Genomic DNA, 18256 nt, shown 5'->3' with positions numbered 1-18256 from the left:
AGCATGTCCTTGCTACTACTGTTGTTACCTTTACCTGCAATCCTAAATGCTTAGTATAGGATGCTAGTATTCCATCAGTGGCCCTACATTCTTGTCCGTCTGCCATGCTATACTATCGGGCCGTGATCACTTGGGAGGTGATCACGGGTATATACTTATATACATTATATGTGATACAGGTGGTGACTAAAGTCGGGTCGGCTCGTAGAGTACCGGCAAGTGATTCCGATGTGGGGGCTGAAGGGGCAGGTGGTTCCATCCAGGTAGTAGTGGGCCTGGATTCCCGACGGCCTCCGACTGTTACTTTATGGTGGAGCAACAGGGCAGGTTGAGACCACCTAGGAGAGAGGTGGTCCTGGCCCTGGTCGGCGTCCGCGGTTACTTCAAAATAACACGCTTAATGAGATCTTGGTATTTGATCCGAGTCTGGCCACTGGCCTATACGCACTAACCAACTACGCGGGAACAATTATGGGCACTCGACGTCGTGGTATCAGCTGAAGCCTTCGTGATATTAGCGACTGAGCGGCGCGCGCCGGATTGGACTGGAACGCCTACTCTTGTATTAGGGAGGCTAGGTCTGCTTCCGGCCGCCCACGCAACATGCAGGTGTGCAATGGGTGATGGGCCCAGACCCCTGCGCCATAGGATTTAGACCGGCGTGCTGACCTCTCTGTTGTGCCTAGGTAGGGCTGCGACGTGTTGATCTTCCGAGACCGGGCATGACCCAGGAAAGTGTGTCCGGCCAAAGGGGATCGGGCGTGTTGGAAAATGTTGTGCACCCCTGCAGAGAAGTTGATCTATTCGAATAGCCGTGTCCCTCGGTAAAAGGACGACCGGAGTTGTACCTTGACCTTATGACAACTAGAACCGGATACTTAATAAAACACACCCTTCCAAGTGCCAGATACAACCCGGTGATCGCTCTCTAACAGGGCGACGAGGAGAGGATCGCTGGGTAGGATTTATGCTATGCGATGATACTTGGTAAACTTACCATCTACTCTCTTCTACATGCTGCAAGATGGAGGCTGCCAGAAGCGTAGTCTTCGACAGGACTAGCTATCCCCCTCTTATTCTGGCATTCTGCAGTTCAGTCCACATATACTACCCCTTTCATTTGATACCAATGCATATGTAGTGTAGCTCCTTGCTTGCGAGTACTTTGGATGAGTACTCACGGTTGCTTTGCTCCCCTTTTTACCCTTTCTATACCCGGTTGTCACAACCAGATGATGGAGTTCAGGAGCCAGAGGATCCCGAGGATGATTCTACGTGGAGTTCGACTTCGAGGAGTAGTTAGGAGGTCCCAGGCAGGAGGCCTTGCCTTATCGATCGTTGTTACTTTTGTGCTAGCCTTCTTAAGGCAAAACTTGTTTAACTTATGCCTGTACTCAGATATTATTGCTTCCGCTGACTCTTGTGTATTTGGGCTTATGTATTTGAGCCCTCGAGGCCCCTGGCTTGTAATATAAAGCTGCTATTATTTTAATTTGTGTCTACAGTTGTGTTGTGATATCTTCTCGTGAGTCATTGATCTTGGTCGTACACATTTTCGTGCATGATTAGTGTACGGCCAAATTGGGTGCGTCACAACTGGTGAGCAAGATATGAAAATGCAGTCAAGGTGCATCTCCAAAGCGGACCCGTAAACCTTCTGCAGCCGTTTGGACCGCGCTATCCGAACCGCGGAAGCCATCCAATGCGACCCTGTATCGGTTCACGAGACGGCCCGGACGCGATTTCCCCCGCAAAATAGAGACAAAAGTGAGGAGGTTTATGGAAGTTCTGACACGCGAAACGTACAAATCCGACACCCCAGGCCCCACCCAAAACCTTCCCGGACCCCATGACTCCATCCTCCCCATTTTCTCTCCTTCCTTCTTTTTTTCTTGTCATCGCCGCCGCTCCACCACCCCGGCCACCACGCCACACCCCTACCGAAAATATGCGTCTCCGTCACCTCCGGCTATCCAGCAGGGCTCCCTGCCGCTTCTCCTCCATCTCCGTTCAACCCCCTAACCTCCGACCGCCCCGCCAGGTACCATCCTCTACCATGCCCGGCAACTGTTCGATGAATCACCGAAGCTGAAAACAGCTGGCCCTTCTTGTTTATAGCAATGGATTCTGATTTGGAGTACATATACGAGCAGTATGTTGAGTCCTCCGACGGCACGTCGGACGAGGAGGAGTACTGTGATGATGCAAACGGTCCTTGAAGACGCGGAGCGTGCGAAGGAGCATGTTCTCAATTTCAAGGGCTCGATCAAGGGAGGTGATGACATGTTGTGTGATCATGCACAACATGATCGTCGAGGATGAGGGTGAAGATACTGCCGCAGCTCTGGAATTCGAGAACATGGGTGGTCCTATCCAAACTTTCGGACCAGAATCCGGCCCCATTTGAGGAGTTTATTCAAATGTGCCAAAAAATTTGGCATCAACCAACTCACGAGCAACTTAAGAAGGATATGGTTGAGTATCAGTGAGCGGTGAAAGGGGACAACAATGTTGGGATGTAAAATAGTTGAACTTTTTAAAATTTTAACTAGTGCTGCATGCGGCTATTTGAACTTCTGTGCCCTTTGCATGTGACTACTTGATCGTGCGGACTAGGGAAAAAATCCAAAAGCCGGATGTATACGGCTACGATTGGATGGCTGCCTCTCGCATCCATGTCCACGGACTGGTCCCCCTATCCGTGAATGGATGCGGGAGGTTTTTTGCGGGTTGTTGTTGGAGATGCCCTAAAGACGGTATGCAACAATTAACTAAATTTAGCATTATTTATGGTGCCTCGGCTATCTGTAATAGAAGCTGGAAAATGTTGTTCCGATCAATATTTGGACCTGAGGAAACTATTGCATTGGTCACGTTGCAGGATGTCTTTAGGCCTTGCTTTCGGGAGTTCCGGATGTGGTGTTGTGGCACCTCACCACTCCGGGAAACTTCATGGTGGCGGATCTCTCGGCGGTAGAGGAGTGGAGCGGTGGATTTGGGTTGCCGGGGGCGAGAAATCGGAGGGGAAAGAGGGAATTCCCCATTTGCCGCTCGTTGCGTCGAACTGTCGACGCAATGTACAGAGCTGGCGATCGAAGCGCTTACCTAGGCCGGCCCGTTAATCTATTGGGGCACTTTCCGGTTTTGGGAAACTTCTAGAAGGTTCCTTGAAGCGTTTTTTTTTCTTTTTCGATTTTCTGTTTCTTTTTTTCCTCTCTTTTTTATTTCTTTTCTTTTTCTTTTTTTCGTTTCCTTTACATTTCAAGTCCATTTTTTAAAAACAAATCAGGTTTCAAAATTTGTCCAAAAACTGGAAAACAAAATGTTCATAGTTTTAAAATATTTTCAATTTTGTAAAAATTGTTGTGCTTTCAAAAATTGTTCATAAATTCACATAATGTTCACATTTTCAAAAAATTGTTCGGGCATTTCAAAAATTGTTCTCATTTTCCAAAAATTGTTCGGAATGTTTTTGTTCATTTTTGGAACGTTTCAAATAATGACCGGGATTTCAAAAATGTTCATGTTTTCAAAAATTGTTCTTGTTTCCAAAATTTTGTTCACCTATTCGAAAAAAGTTCACTTTTCAAATTTGTTTGGAATTTTTAAAATTGTTCTCCGTTCTAACTTTGGTCTAAAAATAAAAAAATATGTTCATGATTTTGAAAATTGTTCCCATTTTGAATCTTTTTCACAAATTCGGAAAATGTTCATATTTACGAAAAAATGTTTGGAATTTTCAAATGTGTTCGCCATTTTCATAAATTGTTCGTAAGTTCAGAAAATAACGTAAAATTTGGAATATTTTGTTAGGGATTATTTCAAAAAGTGTTAAGTCTTCTAGCGCTATTAGTTTTTAAAACCTGGCAATGCATATCTGTCACCATATTTGTTCTCGCGTAGTGGTACCAGCTAGCGTGCGCGAGTAGGCAGTCGTGAGTTTGAATCCCAGCTATGTTGTAATAACTTTTTGCGATTTTTCACCATCGCATTCAGAGCACACTGCAATGGGCCGGCCCAGTCGGGCGCACCCCTGTGCGATGGAGCACGTATCTGCCGCAGAATGCGGCACATAGGACCTCCAGGGGAAGAGGGGATTGCGGTGGCGGGGCAATAGAGTTTCATCCCGTATAGCGACTGCGGATCCGTAGATATACTGTTGGGAGTTTCTGAACCACTATAAACATTTTACGGGCCGAGGCGATTATACGGAGTCTAATTCAAAAAAAAAACAGGTCAAACACGTATAGTCGCCGAAATTATACGGATCGGGCGCTTTTACGGTGTCTGCTAGAGATGCTCTAAGGCCGGCGTCAACTTCTCCTGGGCTTTGGGCTCGTGCATCTTCTTGTCTTGACCTTGAAAAAAAAAATCGTGCCCACCCCTACCTGCTCCAATCCTTCGTTCGCCGCCGCCTCCCAGTCCGGCGACACCACGCTCGATCCGAATTATGGCTACGGCGATGAGTCGGGCCCGAGCATTTCTGTATCTGGTGGTCGAGAGATGCAGGCACCCGTTGCAGTCTCTCTACACGGTGCACCGCATACCGCCGTGGTCCCTCTTCTTCTCCGACAAGGACGGCCGGCGACGAGCGCAGGCGGCCGAGGAGGCCGCGTCGGAGATCAGGGAGGGCCGCCTGCCTCCCCCGATCGTGACATTGTACCCGTCGGCCGGCGACCTTCCCATGAACTTCGTGCTCTTCGGCCGCGGCAGGGACAAGATCGCCGCCACGGACCACCTCGGCCGCGCGCTCCTCTACGACGACGCGCTGCGCGCCGTCTCCGCGCTGCCGAGCGCGGAGGGCCCGAAGCACGCCCCCGTGTCGGTCTCCGTCGGTGACGACGCGTTCTTCTTCAGCAGCCCGCCCGACGACGCGCACGAGCGGCCCGTCGTGGAGGCGCTCGCCGACGACACCTACTGGTCGCGCAGGTCGGAGATGCACTGGCGGTACGTCCCGCCGCCGCCCTACGCGACGCAGCGGCCCGAGGAGGGCCGCGAGGCCGGCGCGTACGACGGCGCCGTCGACGCCTACACGGTGGTCGGCGAGACGCAGCTCTGGGTCTCCGCGAGGGGCCACGGCACCTACTCCCTGAACACCAAGAAGATCTCCTATGGCATCAAGGGCAACGAGGTCCGCCATGGCGAGTGGAGCAAGGTCGGCGACTGGGCCATGCCGTTCCACGGGCGCGCCTTCTTCGCCCCGGAGCGCAGGCTCTGGTTCGGCTTCTCGGAGAGGGACCAGAGCGTCCTCTGCGCGGCGGACCTGCGGCAAGCAGGCGCGGCGGCCGGACAACCGCCGGTGGTGAGCCACGAGTGGGAGGGTTTTACCGTGCCCTGCCAGGCGGCGGTACGGTCGTTCCTCCTGCACTTAGGCACCGGCGACGGCCGGTTCTGCGTCGCCAAATTCTCGCACGACGCGAGTGGTTGCGGTGTGGCCATGCTCACCGGCGTGGAGGTCGCGCGCTGCGTCGACGGCGTAGCCCTGTGCCTCGTCAAGCATAAGACGTACAGCTACGGAGGATTATTAGGAGATGATGACAAACCCGTCTGCCTACTCGAATGGAAAAATAATAATGATCATGATATATTCCTCTTTTTAATAATTATAATGATAATGATAACGGAGTATCAAAGTTAGCATGTGTTGCCATTTTGTGTTGTTGTAAAGTGGAAATGCAAAGGCAGTACAATTTGTAAGTTGGTTTTCAAGTGGTAATCCCATGCTGAGAAATACGAAAAGCATATACATGGAATTTTTTACAAATGTCAAGGAGTATGTTTCACTGTTTCTGTATGCATACATGTCCATGACAAGAACAAACAAATAAGAAATTACTTGTCAAGGCCTCAACGGTAGTCTTACATATTTGCATCTCTCATAAGGACAGAGCAATGCACCCGCAAAAAAAAGGACAGGAATGGACACAATAAAACAACACTATGTACATTCGGGTGTTCGGGGTCGTGCAGTGCCCAGAGGCGCGCAACATGGTATGCACTTCACGGTGTAGATGCATGTGTTCATTTCGTATTGCTCGATTTGGATATGTCGGCTCGCAGCTCCTCTTCGAGCTCGTCGAACTCCCACCCGCTTATATCTTCAGGGGAGTACCTGTTGGATTTACCAAATTCTAACTCCAACTCCGCGAGCTCCGAACCAAGGTCCAGTGTTTGCTCAGATTTCACTGGAGATTTTGGAGAGCCCATGGGCGCAGCTTTAGGCGTAGAGGGTGCCTGAACAGGCGAAGAGCTCGACTCGATTCGCTCCTTTGTTGGCACCTTTGCTCTGCGGATTTCGATTTCTAGTGTCGGCCTTTCTATAGACTCGAATGCCTCTCTCAGTTTCTCTATCTCCGAAAATAAGCTCCTGACCTCTGGATCATCTCTCCTGAAAAGAAAAGAAAATGGAACATGTCCAGTTGCAGGGATCAAAACCGATTTCCCACCAAAGAAATTGTAAGGACAAGAAAGAAAATACTATGGGAAGTACGGCCGTACCTAGAACTGTACCCTTGTTCGGAATAAAATAGCTTCTTCATGTGATCAGTGATGCTGAAGGCAATTACGATCTGAAAACATTGCAACATTAACAGCCACCCAAAGTACTTATTTTCTAACCATATATCTGTTCATGTGGTTTCCTCTGCACAACCAACTATTTGGGGGGAAAACATGGGTACATACATAGGAGTGTTTATTTGGAGAGGTTGATGGGGATAAACAGAATTAACTAGCAGTTCGATTATGAAAACAGGTAAGCATCACAATTGGGTACTCGGTACGAACCTTCTTTTCAGTTTCCAAATATTCCTCCTCAAGGGCTTTCTGTGGGCTTGTCTTTTCTGACACCTCCTCGTCTTCAAGTTCCGTTGAGTCATCCCTACAATATTTGGCCCAAATCATATAACGGCAAACTCATTAGGACCTTTGTTGTGTCAGACAGGAGGGTCCAGGAATATGTGGAAGACTTTAGTGAAAAAAACAATTGAATAACCTTGAATTTAAGAATGCCAAATTATCCACGTATGTGTGGATCCGCTCAATCGATGGGCTTAGAACTTCCTGCTCAAGACAAAAGATGCATAAAAAACAGTGATAAAAATATACACCCTAATGGTACAGTGTGTTCTCTAGGAATGGAACAACGGCTTTAAACAGTTTATTTTATACCCAACCAAGTACCTTGAATGTAGAAAGGTGATATTTCGTCAACTTCATAAAATTGCTTGTGCATCTCTCTAGCTCAGCACTGTGACCATAAAACCAAAAATAAAGCTTAATTGATTTAAAAGAATGTAGAACCATTTTTAATTATAGCTTTACAGGGGGGGGGGGGGGGGGGGGAGTAGGATAAAATGGTTGCAATCAAAGGTCGGTATAGCCATAATCACTACATACTTGGTTTTCTGTTCAATCTGTTCATCGTATGACGACTGGAGCTGCCAAGTATCCTCGAGGAAATTGATCCAAGTCTTGACTACACCAGCCTCCACATTACATGAGGCAATAGTTTTTGAAAGTTCATTCTCCTAATTCAAAACAAAATATGAAGCTGATCAAATACTTTAACCCAAAAAGCAAACGTCAATCTCGTGAATATTACTGGAAGAGTACTAAAACTGGGCAATCAAAAAAGTGGACGCACCTTCGCTTTTAAACTAAAGATCATCTGATTGTTTGCTTCATCAAACTGATCCCTCTCTTCCCTTGTTAGCTTGAGCCGCCCAACAGCAGCATTCAGTGAAATGTTGACCTGTTGGACGAAAAGAGGAAGGACCTCAAAATATGATAGTTTTGGAAACTCATATATACGATTAGTTTTAGCACAACAGTAAATATCACTGGTAACTCAACACCTCCGATAATCCTGCATCAGAGAGGCCTTGGGTTAAGGCTACTAATGATAGAACTCATTAGTCTGCCGGACGGAAACATTTGTGTCCATGTCAAACCTATGCCTAGAAGTAGCCAACACGAAAATAATAATATAGGAAGGTCTTATTAAGGAAAACGCAGGTACCTTCTTCAGCTGAGCCTCAAGTTCATCCCTTTGCTTCTCCAATTCAGAAATCTCAGCAGTCAACTCCTATATAAGCGACACATTAAAAGGTAAGGAACATCAGCAGAAAATACAACAAAGCAATATTCATCCAAGCATTTATTTTAATGTATGTGTGACATGTGAATTTGCATGCAAAGTACTTATGATCCAGAAATATAGGTAGACATCCTATAATAGCCTTGTAAACAAAGCTTGGGCTCCACAAGCTGCTCGAGCTCAGCTAGAACTAGCCTCAAGTTAAGTTTGGTTCAAGCTCAAAGTGACCTGAGCTCAACCTCATCTCAGTTAGCTGGAGCTGATCTCACAAAATTGTCTTCACTTTTTATATGCATGACCTTACTGATCTTTTTCGAGCTCAGCTAAACCTCATATCAGTTTGCTCGAGCTGAGCTCGAGCCTAACTCTAGTCTCAAACCACATCGTGGCTGGCTCGAGCTTGACTCGCTAGCAACCCTACATCCCATGAACACTGTGCGCACGCATAATGGTTACTTATAGCAGGTGTTAGATGCAGTTTTCATGAAACAAGACACGTGTCCAAAGGTGCACGGCCAAAACCAGCTGCTAAATGAAAATCACTATGAGAGACCTATGTTCCAAAATATGATTTCTTATAGTACAAAGAGTACAAACATTTCTACTGCCACCGTATGGGCTAGGAATAGGATTCTTACTTTTTCAACTGCACTCACTTCATTCTCCTTTTTGGCACGAAAGTTAAGAGCCTCCTCTTTCTGGCGTCTGCAGTATGCACAATAAAATTTGAAAGGTCACCTCGAAGTTCTTGTCCAACCAATGGATTTGTTAAAAAAATAATACACCAGCAAAATACAGAAAAAGAATGCAACCACGATAGGGAGCAACATGAAAGATACTTAATGGTCTACCAAGTTATTGAATTCACCAAAAAAAAAATCAAAGGGATCATCGATGAAGAAAAATGAACTCGTAAAGGTAGATGATATAAAGTAAATCAAATGGCATCAAAAGATTCATAGAGACGAATTGTATGGAAGCTCCACCTGTGATCCAAAATACGCTTCTCTGCCTTGGAGGATGAATTGGCAAGGGAGGATGCTAAGACCTTTAATTTGTCAACCTGCAAAATTTACCACAATGTATTTGTTATTGCAGTCCATGCCTTTTTCACCAAGTGAGTGTCTATCAAGTCAATATCAGAAGTCTAAACTGAACAAAAAGGTACATGGAAGCTGACTCCACCATGGTCTCAAGCACAATGGTGACTGGTCACTTGCACACACAAAATATGCGTGAAACCTTAGCCCAAAAAATCAACTTCTACAGCCATCGCGTTCAAGTGCTCAACAAGAGTACTAGTGCATAGGATACAACTATTCAATGGGATATTTAAGGAACACATGAAAACATATCCCATTACTCACCAGTTCAATTCTTTCAGTGACAAAGTCTACAAATTAAGTTCCAGGAACAAAAAAGAAGTAGAAGTATGTATGCATAAAATCTGCAGCGCATGGCACTAAAAGATATTCCTATTAGTGATCTATAAAGTATTATGTGAAAGGTAACATTCAGTCATTTTGCAAGAAGTTTTAAATATGAAAATTTCAAGGTTAAAAATGATATGCATAAAGATCACATGAATACATGCCTTCTGGAAATGAACCTCTGGGGAATCCCCAGCGTTAATTGATCTTTTCTTCAGTAGAAGGTCTTCCATTCTAGAGCAGAACCTCACTTCAGTGAGTGCTTCTTTAAAAGACTGGTCAAAGTGGAGAATTCAGTTAGCACCTTAAAAGAAATGTGAAACAGAAAAATAGAAGTAATAGAAGATGTAACATTATAAAACATATCAACATGTGATACTGAACTATTGTTTGAGAACTATTGCCTATTGGTGCAGTGAACAAATTTAACATAATCAGTGAGATCAAGGTTGGTGCTTCTGTTCTCTATAATCAATTAGTCAGTTGCATATGTTTTCAGGGACAATCTATCTGCCAGGTCAACTCCCTGACAAGCATGTGCTCATAAGGTGGGATGAAATAAGAAATTCTAAAGATATAGTTGAAGATCTCAGGCTAAACACATATGTAGTCTGACAAGTGGCGACTAAGCTAAATCAAGAAAACTTCTGTGAATATGTAAGTACTAAATTATAATACGTTGACAGAGGTAACACCTCAACGACTGCAACAGCAGTATCTTCTGAAGCTTTTTCAGGATCTTCAGTTGATTGAACTCGCAATGCCTCCTTCTCATCTAGTTTCTTCCACAATTCTAAGGCTTCAGCATCTATCCTGAAGTAAAATTAACATATTATAGTAACAACAAACGAAATTAAAACAATTTCTGAATTTTAGAGGCAAAAGAACCATGGTATCTCTTTTGGGCGCCCCAGATGTTGCAGGCGAAAAACTTTGGAAAAGGAGGGTTCAGGTATATGATTCAAATATTGAGAGTTTAATTGACATTTATGGACCAATTACAACAAAAATGCATGAGATAAGTATAACATCTAATCTCATTACAACACATCATATACCAGATCGTGTAGACGACCAGTAAGAAAACCAGACTTTGACAGCTAGTTACATAAATGCTCACCTCACAATGTCAACACTCCTCTTTAGTCCTGAAATAGCACTCTGGGTAAACTGAAGCAGCTCTTCACGTTTCACCTAAATGTGTATAGGAATTTAGTATGATAGACATGAAGTCAATTTCTCAAAAAGTTCACCACTTATGCACACACTTAAACTTTTTCCTAATGGAAAGACATTAAAAATGGGTAATACTGAACAATCTTATGCTCTCTCTCCATAAAAGGCAATAGCCATAGTCCAGCGACAGTGGAGCAGAAATGCATCATCACATTCATCGCTCTAGTTCTTCAAGCAACAAATCTGCAGACCCTTAAAGTACCAGAGTATAGCTATGTTCACAGCCTCACAGTCACACGTATTCATCGCTCTATGGTTATTGGTTTCTTCTCATGGTTACTTATTAGAAACCTAAAAAATCTCCTCGAATAACATCATTTTTTTCCCTTATATGAAAGAAAAAAGGGCAACAAGAAATCATGTGCGGTGTAAACACAAATCATCCAGAATTTGGATAAGGTGAATAAAAATAGATAAAGTAGTGCTTGCAAGAAAAGGAAGCAAGCTATGATAAATAATTCTACTATGTCATCAGTAAGCAAAAATATTGAGAATAAAATAGAGAAAGAAACTCAAGTGGGAACGGAGAAATTTAGACATATATGTGAATAAAAAGTTGTAGACTATGAGTTAGGCAGATATATAACACCCACTTTGTAATATATTTACAAATTATCTGTAAAATTTATTATATTGCAATTTTAGCCTTTTGCCAATTTAGTAAGCATGCCATAAGAGTATAGAACATCAAACAAACGTACCAGGACTTCATCGTGGTAAATTGAGAATGATTTTGCCAAGTCTTGTATGCTGCTTATAATTGCATTATTGATTTCTTTCCCTCCTGTAAGACATAGGCTAAAGGAAATGACAAACAGTTAAATGGAAAGGTTGTTGAGATTGAAAAGAACATTCAGTAATACAAGGAACAGTAAACATAATCTTGCAAGGCCTACAACTGATGAGGTTGTTCAGCAATATGTGGGTTATCTTAACTGTATGTTTAGGAGAAATATATCATCAAAACCACAAAACAGCGTAAGAATATGGTCTCGAAAATAAACATACAAGAATCTTATCCACACATTAAATAACCAAATCAACTGTAACACTAATGGATAAGAACAAGCCTTAAAAATTTTAAGTAGTAATTTATTCAGGTGTTTCAGAAGATCATGTTCATTCAGGTCAAGAAACAACTAGCATAATCTACAGAATGTTAATGATTTTTCGTGTACAACCATATTAAGTAATAAGTACCAATATATTCCTAGTATGCCAACTAAAGGAGAAAAGGAAATGTGGTTCTACAGATTGTTAAAGCCCATCGGATCAACCTATCCAAAAATTAGCAACACCAAACTGTATTACTACTATTTACACAATAAACTCACCCGAAAATTTCCAAAAGCAGGGAGACCTCTTCTTCCTTGGGAGCTTGAAGAACCTGCGCGTAAAAAGTACTCAAATGTGTTTAGTTTGATAGCTTCTATCAGTGGTAAGAATGAACAATAGCATTGTGTGACAGGGAATTCAAGCTGGTTAGACAAAGTAGATGTTATCTAGAGTCTTGACAGTCAGGGTATCATGGCTGAACCAACTCACCATGGACAATGTAATACCCTCAAGTGCTTGGCTATAGAGGAATACATCTCGGAAGTTCATAGGAGCTCCTCCAATGTCAGCGTCATAAAACAAAACCTGTGCACAAGAGTCGATATCAAAACACATGAAACCAAGGAAGCAAAGCAAAAATAGCGCATGGCCACAAACGGACACACAAAGGCAATGTGATGCGTAGATGCATACTCTTGCTAATGGTGTTTTCAAGCTGTTTGGGTCAATAGAAGAGACATTCTGTGAGACACTCCCATCCAAACCTCCGAACGCAGCCTCGATCTCTTGAAGTGACCTGAGCCAGCGCGTTAGCACCTGAACTCTCTGATCCCCGCGCGATGAGACTGCCGCCTCTTCCAAGCGCTTCACTGTCTTCTTGACACTTTTGTAGTTCTGGGTGATCTGCAGATCACATTAAACACTTGGTTAACTTGCCGCAAATCATCATCAGGATTCAGGGATAGGGCATTTGACATTTGATATCTTTGAGTGCAGTACAGACACACTGAATCCAGCGTCAAACAGTCGAGCCTAAAATCCCAAATACTCAAAACATTAAAAAAAAATCGCCACTGTGTGGCAACCCTTCCCAGTCTTGGAACATAGTATGAACTTGCCATAACATGTGGGGCATGAAATCGTCCAATTGCTGAGAGATCTCCTCAATTCGTACAGATTAAATTAGAATCAGCATAGCTAGAATGCTGTTTAAATTGGCTTAGTCTGCACAAAATCTCGGTTTGACTAATTTCTCGGTTCGCACGTCCCCAACAGCATCAATTTCGACGAAACCGAAGGGGTTTCGGGAGTGGCGGGGAATAGAGGGGCGGAAAGCGGAGGGGCGCTCACCATGCGATCATTGAGGATTTTGGTGCCCTCGGCGACGGCCTGGCCGGCGTGGTGGGCGACGGCATCGGCGTAGCCCAGCACGGCGCGAGTGACGCCGCTGCGGCCGCCCGCCTCGACGGCCTTGCTCACCGCGCTCCGCAGCCACGAGGACATCGCGGGATCAGGACGGCGGCGGCGGCTCTGCTGGAGGGAGTAGGTGTAGGTGGGTGGGGTGAGGGGGTTGGGCGCTCGCGGTCGCGGCGCTCTCTGCTCCGCTATTCCCTTGTCTTGTCTTCAGGTTGGGGCTTCAGTTCAGAGTTCAACCGTAGAGAGGAGCAGGGGGGTTTCGTGCTGGTGTGTGCTTTTCGGTTTCTGACGATTTTATTATTTTCTCACAACAATATTCTTTATGTTTATGTATTTTATTTTTGTAGCGACTATTATAAACCGACAGTTTTTTAATGTAAGTCACTTTTTATGTTTTTTCGCGTAAGTCACTTTTTATTTTACTAGAAAAGCATTTATTTAACTTAAATATGATCCCCGGATGGAATACCTAAAAAGTTAAGGGGATTTTTGGAAAAATGTAAAATAACGGTTCGATGTGACTTAAATCTGGACTGCGGGTTGATTTCATGAAAACGCAGAGGCTTTTTTACAAATTGATGCGGCGGACCGGCAGAAACCCTACCTGCTTTATTATTAGGTAGAGATACTATGTGATTTTCTCTTTCTACTAGCACAAATACACGTAAGTTGCAATGGAAAACATTCGTCGACTCTATTCGATTCCATCCCCTGACTCTATATGATATTTCTATTTCTTTGAGAGAGAAAACTCTATAGGTTTGACATTTTTGAATCTATTCTTTTTTATATACTAGATGATACCCCGCACGTTGTTGCGGAAATTGTAGCAAGCTAAATGAAAATAAATTAGAAAAAATATATAAATAATTTGAATATAGTTGTTAACCACCTCGTCTCTCAGCTATAGTAAACCCACTTCATGAGATTGTAGAATGCATGATTGGCTAGAAAAATACAAAAGATTTCCTTTAAATTATGAACATAAGCTAGTGCTTCATTTTCCATTAGCTAAATATAGTGACCCAAACAACCATCTCTCCATCCAAAACATCTTACACACAAAGCTAAAATAAATATACTACAAATTAAATAAGCATTGGGGATTTCCTCTGGAGGTGGTAATGATTATTTTTAGTTGCCTGCATAATATTTCAATTTTTATCTTCATCCACTAAGGACAGCAAACAATCACCGGCAATAACAGGGATCACAGTGCTAGCACTTGAAAAGTGGGGAAAAATAGTATGTAAGAAGAGTTGCATAGTGGTGAGAACATAAAAGAAATACCAATTTAGGTTGTACAATAATTTCTGCAAAAAAATTCAACCACTACTATATTTAATGAAGGCTATATTATAGACAAAGTAAGTTTCAGAACAAAATAAAATAGTGATACAGTTTTACTTAGCAAGTCAAGACCAGTCAAGGGAGAAGGCTTTTAAAGTTAGTACTGTGATGAACTTTGGTTCAATAATCAAACATGGCATCTACAATTAAACATGGATTTCAGAACAGTAATGGTTTGCAAAGCCAGGATAACCTGTTCCAAAACAATGATATGTACGTTAAGTCAAACAACTATGACAATGAAGAGAGATAGTAAAAAAAATCTTACCCATTCCGTAAAGCCAAACTGAATGTGTAGAACTGATGCAATTCAATAGCAATCAAAGAATAAGAATCTATAATGATAATTGACATGATCTTACTTCTATAGATAAGGAAATTAGCATTTGAGAGGACATTTGCCAATGTTGTCATTGTAGATAAAAAATAAGAAATCAAAAGGAAAAGTATTGAAGAGAGAGGTTAGTATCCAATGTAGTTTCAAACAATCTGTATCTTGTTTCACAATACTACTTTTAGGTCCATGCAACACTAATGAGAATGGACGGGAAATATGTATTGATATCCCCTCAACTATTTTTTTATCGTCTTAACTTCCTTCAACTGTTCAGACCAATACTCAGCTAACATTCTTGGGTGCGCATACATGCTGAAGTAACACATGTAGGACATTAACACATGACATTGATTGGAAGATAACAACAAAATCCAGACAAAAGTAACCTGCAAACATCTAGACATTTTGATTGTTTAGCAATACATTCAGCAGACACCATTAATTACAATTGTAGAAGTGTTAAACAATAAAGAAAATTATGGTGGTCATACCATCAAAGGAGATTTGCGCACTATGTCTTGTTTAGTGGTGCACGATAGTACAATCTGTGCAAAATTTATACAATACAGAATGGCAGAGAAGGAGTTGCCTCAGTGGGTGGTAGCATCCCCTCTCTTATAAGAGATTCAGTAACATGATTGACACAACCTGCTAGAAGAAATTAGATGAGTAGCATATCTGCAATGGGTTTACGATCTAAAAGAAAGCAAAGTTGCTACTTCAACTTTTAACAGAACACTAAATAATCAAGTTGGGGAACATCAGTGAACGGCAGCAGAAGATTTGACAATACAGTACATTAGTACATGAACAACAACAGGTGGTCTTATTAATTCCTTACGGTCGTAGCCTCTTGGGTAGTCATTGCTCGTGCCGCTAATGGATGGGATCCATCTATGCATGTACGTACCCCATGACTGAAAGGTCAGGTTCAACCGGCTGCAGATGCTGAGGTAGGGCGATTGAGGTGTACCATGTGGTGAAGATCTTGTTGGACTGGGCGATGGCGAATCGAGAACGGTGGCGAGGAGCCTATAGTTGTCGGCACGGTCAAGTTGGAGAAGGAAGGCGACACCGCATGCAGTGGCTGCGCGACGGAGGCGAGCGTCTCCCATCGAAAACCAGTTAGTTCTAGAAGCTTCCACGGTCCTCCTCTTCCGTGAGACTTGCACCGCAGGTGACGGTCGACGGAGGCGGACGTCTCCCATCAACAATTAGCTGGTTCTAGAAGCTTCCACACTCAGCTTGTGTCGCAGTCGGAGACTATGGACAGTGCGGGGGCGAAACCTAATCCCCAGATTCTGGATCGGGATTAGGAGCAAGGCAGCACCTTTGCGTTTCTCCTCGCCAATAGGGACGCGCGCTCGGCTCCTCGCAACACCGCTGAGGACCTCCGGCTCGCGTCGATTTATTGATACCGCACCATCTGTTGCTTATTCCTCTTCTCCACCGAATAAATGCATGAGAAACACGGAAATTTGCAATGGCTCCTAGATGCATATGCACCTATTGTCTAAATACACATTTTGAAAAGGTGGAAAATTCTGAACAAAAATCCCGCGTGTATATCCGGATATTCTATGTGCGTGCACAAAGTTTTCGGTGAAAACGAGGTTTTTTGTGGCTTGTGTAAAAAAGAAAATTTCTGATGCTTCATTACAACTATTCATTTTTCATTTCTTTATTTTTTTACACAAGCCACAAAGAACGTTGTTTTTCATCGAAACTTTGTGCATGCACATAGAATGTCTGGGTATACCCGCAAGATTTTTATTCCGATTTTTTCAACTTCTCAAAATGTGTAATTTAGACAATAGGTGCATATGCACCTAGGAACCAAAACACCGCGTCCTGAGAAACAGATGGTGCGTTTCTCTTCTGCACGCACTATGGAAAATTGGAAATCAATGGATGATTGAGTTAATTAAGGAGATGGGTGGGGGAAGTTAATTAAGGGAGATGATTGGGCCGGGATTCATAGCCGATGGGGAAGAAGATGCGTTCTGCACTGTGCGCATGAACATGCGGTGGTTTCCCTCATGTAAACCTGTAACCCAATGCTCATATGTGGAATGGATTGATCTGTGGTGGGTCCCTCTTGTAAGCTGGTAACGGAGCACTGATGTGGCGGTGCCGCTGATGTGGATAGGCTGCATGTTAAGAGAAATAGATTAATGGGAATGAACTATTATAGATTAGTGATGATTGTTACCCGTCTTATTTTCGTCTGTCCTACACTATTGTTCTCTTTCTCTTTTTTGAAGAGCTCCTCTAGTACCCCGAACGAGCTTCTTCACATCATCAAGGCAGTATTCGTCCACCTCTTATTAATTACGCATTACTTACTGGATCCCAATATGCACAACACAAAACTGCTTTAATTATGAAGCAAGTCGTTTAAGTGTGCAACACTTAATTAGCCCATATAGGACAACATATTCCTTTCTTCCTTAAAGCTCTGTTCGGAACAAAGAGACTTAAAATATAGGAATTTATGAAAATATAGAAATGAAAAAGCAAGACTAGAGCAAACCATAGGATCTACTTCTTCCGTCTTATAATGTAAGATTTTTTTTGACACTACACTACTGTGAGAAAACTTCTTACATTATGAGACAGAGGGAGTAAAAAGAAAAAGGAAGCCTGAAGAAATGTGTTCGGGTGACCGCAGGAAAAACCCAGGAAGCTAGCCTACTATTGCATCTGACATGAAGGATAGTCTGATGCATAGTTTATTCAGCGATGAACACTAGCTGCCTTTAGCCCTGTTTGAATGCTCTAACTCAGTTAGAGGTTAGAGTTAGATTCTAACCCTGAACTAACTCTAGCCAAAGAGGTGTTTGGATAACAGGGTTAGATGGAGCGCGGATACGGCGAGGCGTCTTCACGGGTGGTGCGAGTGGGAGGGAGAGAGAGGACGGGAAGCTTCGAGGAAGTGGGAAGGGATCTGCTGCGGGGAAAGCGAGAGAAAAATGTGTTTTTTAATGGTCCCAAAAAAACTAACCCAAATAATCATCTCTTGAGTGGGTTAGATTTTTTGAATGGATTAGATGCATCTAATCCAAACTAACCCATCTGTTTGGATATTTTTGAATTAGTTGAGTCCAAACTAACCCAAACTAACTCTAACCCATTGATCCAAGCAGTAATAGTTTCTTAATCTGTGCAGCGCAGCTGTCAGGCTCCTCACGTATCACGGCTTGTCTCGGTGTTCCGCCCAAAACATGAGCTTGGGGTGGATTTTTTACTTTCCTCTCTATCCCGAACGCAAGCTAGCAAAATTTTCCATAGGAATTGATTCCTTTGGAGTTTCCTGTGAAAGTCCTTTGTACC

The 18256-nt window shown here is 43.3% G+C and overlaps 2 protein-coding genes across 2 annotated transcripts; one reads left to right on the top strand and one right to left on the bottom strand.

Annotated features, from left to right (window-relative positions):
* The first annotated feature begins 4462 nt into the window (after nt 1-4462).
* LOC125546710 (uncharacterized) lies at nt 4463-5652 on the top strand. Its single transcript, XM_087514896.1, has one exon. It carries the CDS (start codon nt 4463-4465, stop codon nt 5636-5638), a length of 1176 nt encoding a protein of 391 aa, XP_087371022.1. The 3' UTR covers nt 5639-5652.
* A 79-nt stretch (nt 5653-5731) lies between these two features.
* Nucleotides 5732-13478, bottom strand: LOC125543117 (uncharacterized). The gene is made up of 18 exons (XM_048706369.2): nt 13171-13478; nt 12514-12723; nt 12310-12405; nt 12099-12151; nt 11466-11562; nt 10649-10722; nt 10224-10341; nt 9693-9803; nt 9085-9161; nt 8737-8803; nt 8021-8086; nt 7646-7753; nt 7399-7529; nt 7183-7249; nt 6995-7062; nt 6787-6880; nt 6499-6569; nt 5732-6388 (listed from the first exon to the last, which is right to left on the bottom strand). Exons 1-18 carry the CDS (start codon nt 13321-13323, stop codon nt 6022-6024), a joined length of 2028 nt encoding a protein of 675 aa, XP_048562326.1. The 5' UTR covers nt 13324-13478; the 3' UTR covers nt 5732-6021.
* Between the last annotated feature and the right edge of the window lie 4778 nt (nt 13479-18256).

The sequence above is a fragment of the Triticum urartu genome, chromosome 3A, assembly GCF_056163025.1.
Source record: "Triticum urartu cultivar PI428250 chromosome 3A, HENAU_Tu73, whole genome shotgun sequence".
NCBI lineage: Eukaryota > Viridiplantae > Streptophyta > Magnoliopsida > Poales > Poaceae > Triticum > Triticum urartu.
Note: the sequence above shows the minus strand (reverse complement) of the source record. Positions and strands in the feature narration are given on the sequence as shown.

Coding starts and splice junctions, on each gene's coding strand:
- LOC125546710 (XM_087514896.1), top strand. CDS start 4,463: ATGAGTCGGGCCCGAGCATTTCTGTATCTGGTGGTCGAGAGATGCAGG.
- LOC125543117 (XM_048706369.2), bottom strand. CDS start 13,323: ATGTCCTCGTGGCTGCGGAGCGCGGTGAGCAAGGCCGTCGAGGCGGGC. Junction 12,152..12,309: donor AGGGTATTACATTGTCCATG/GTGAGTTGGTTC, acceptor TTTTACGCGCAG/GTTCTTCAAGCTCCCAAGGA. Junction 10,723..11,465: donor TTTACCACGATGAAGTCCTG/GTACGTTTGTTT, acceptor ATACACATTTAG/GTGAAACGTGAAGAGCTGCT.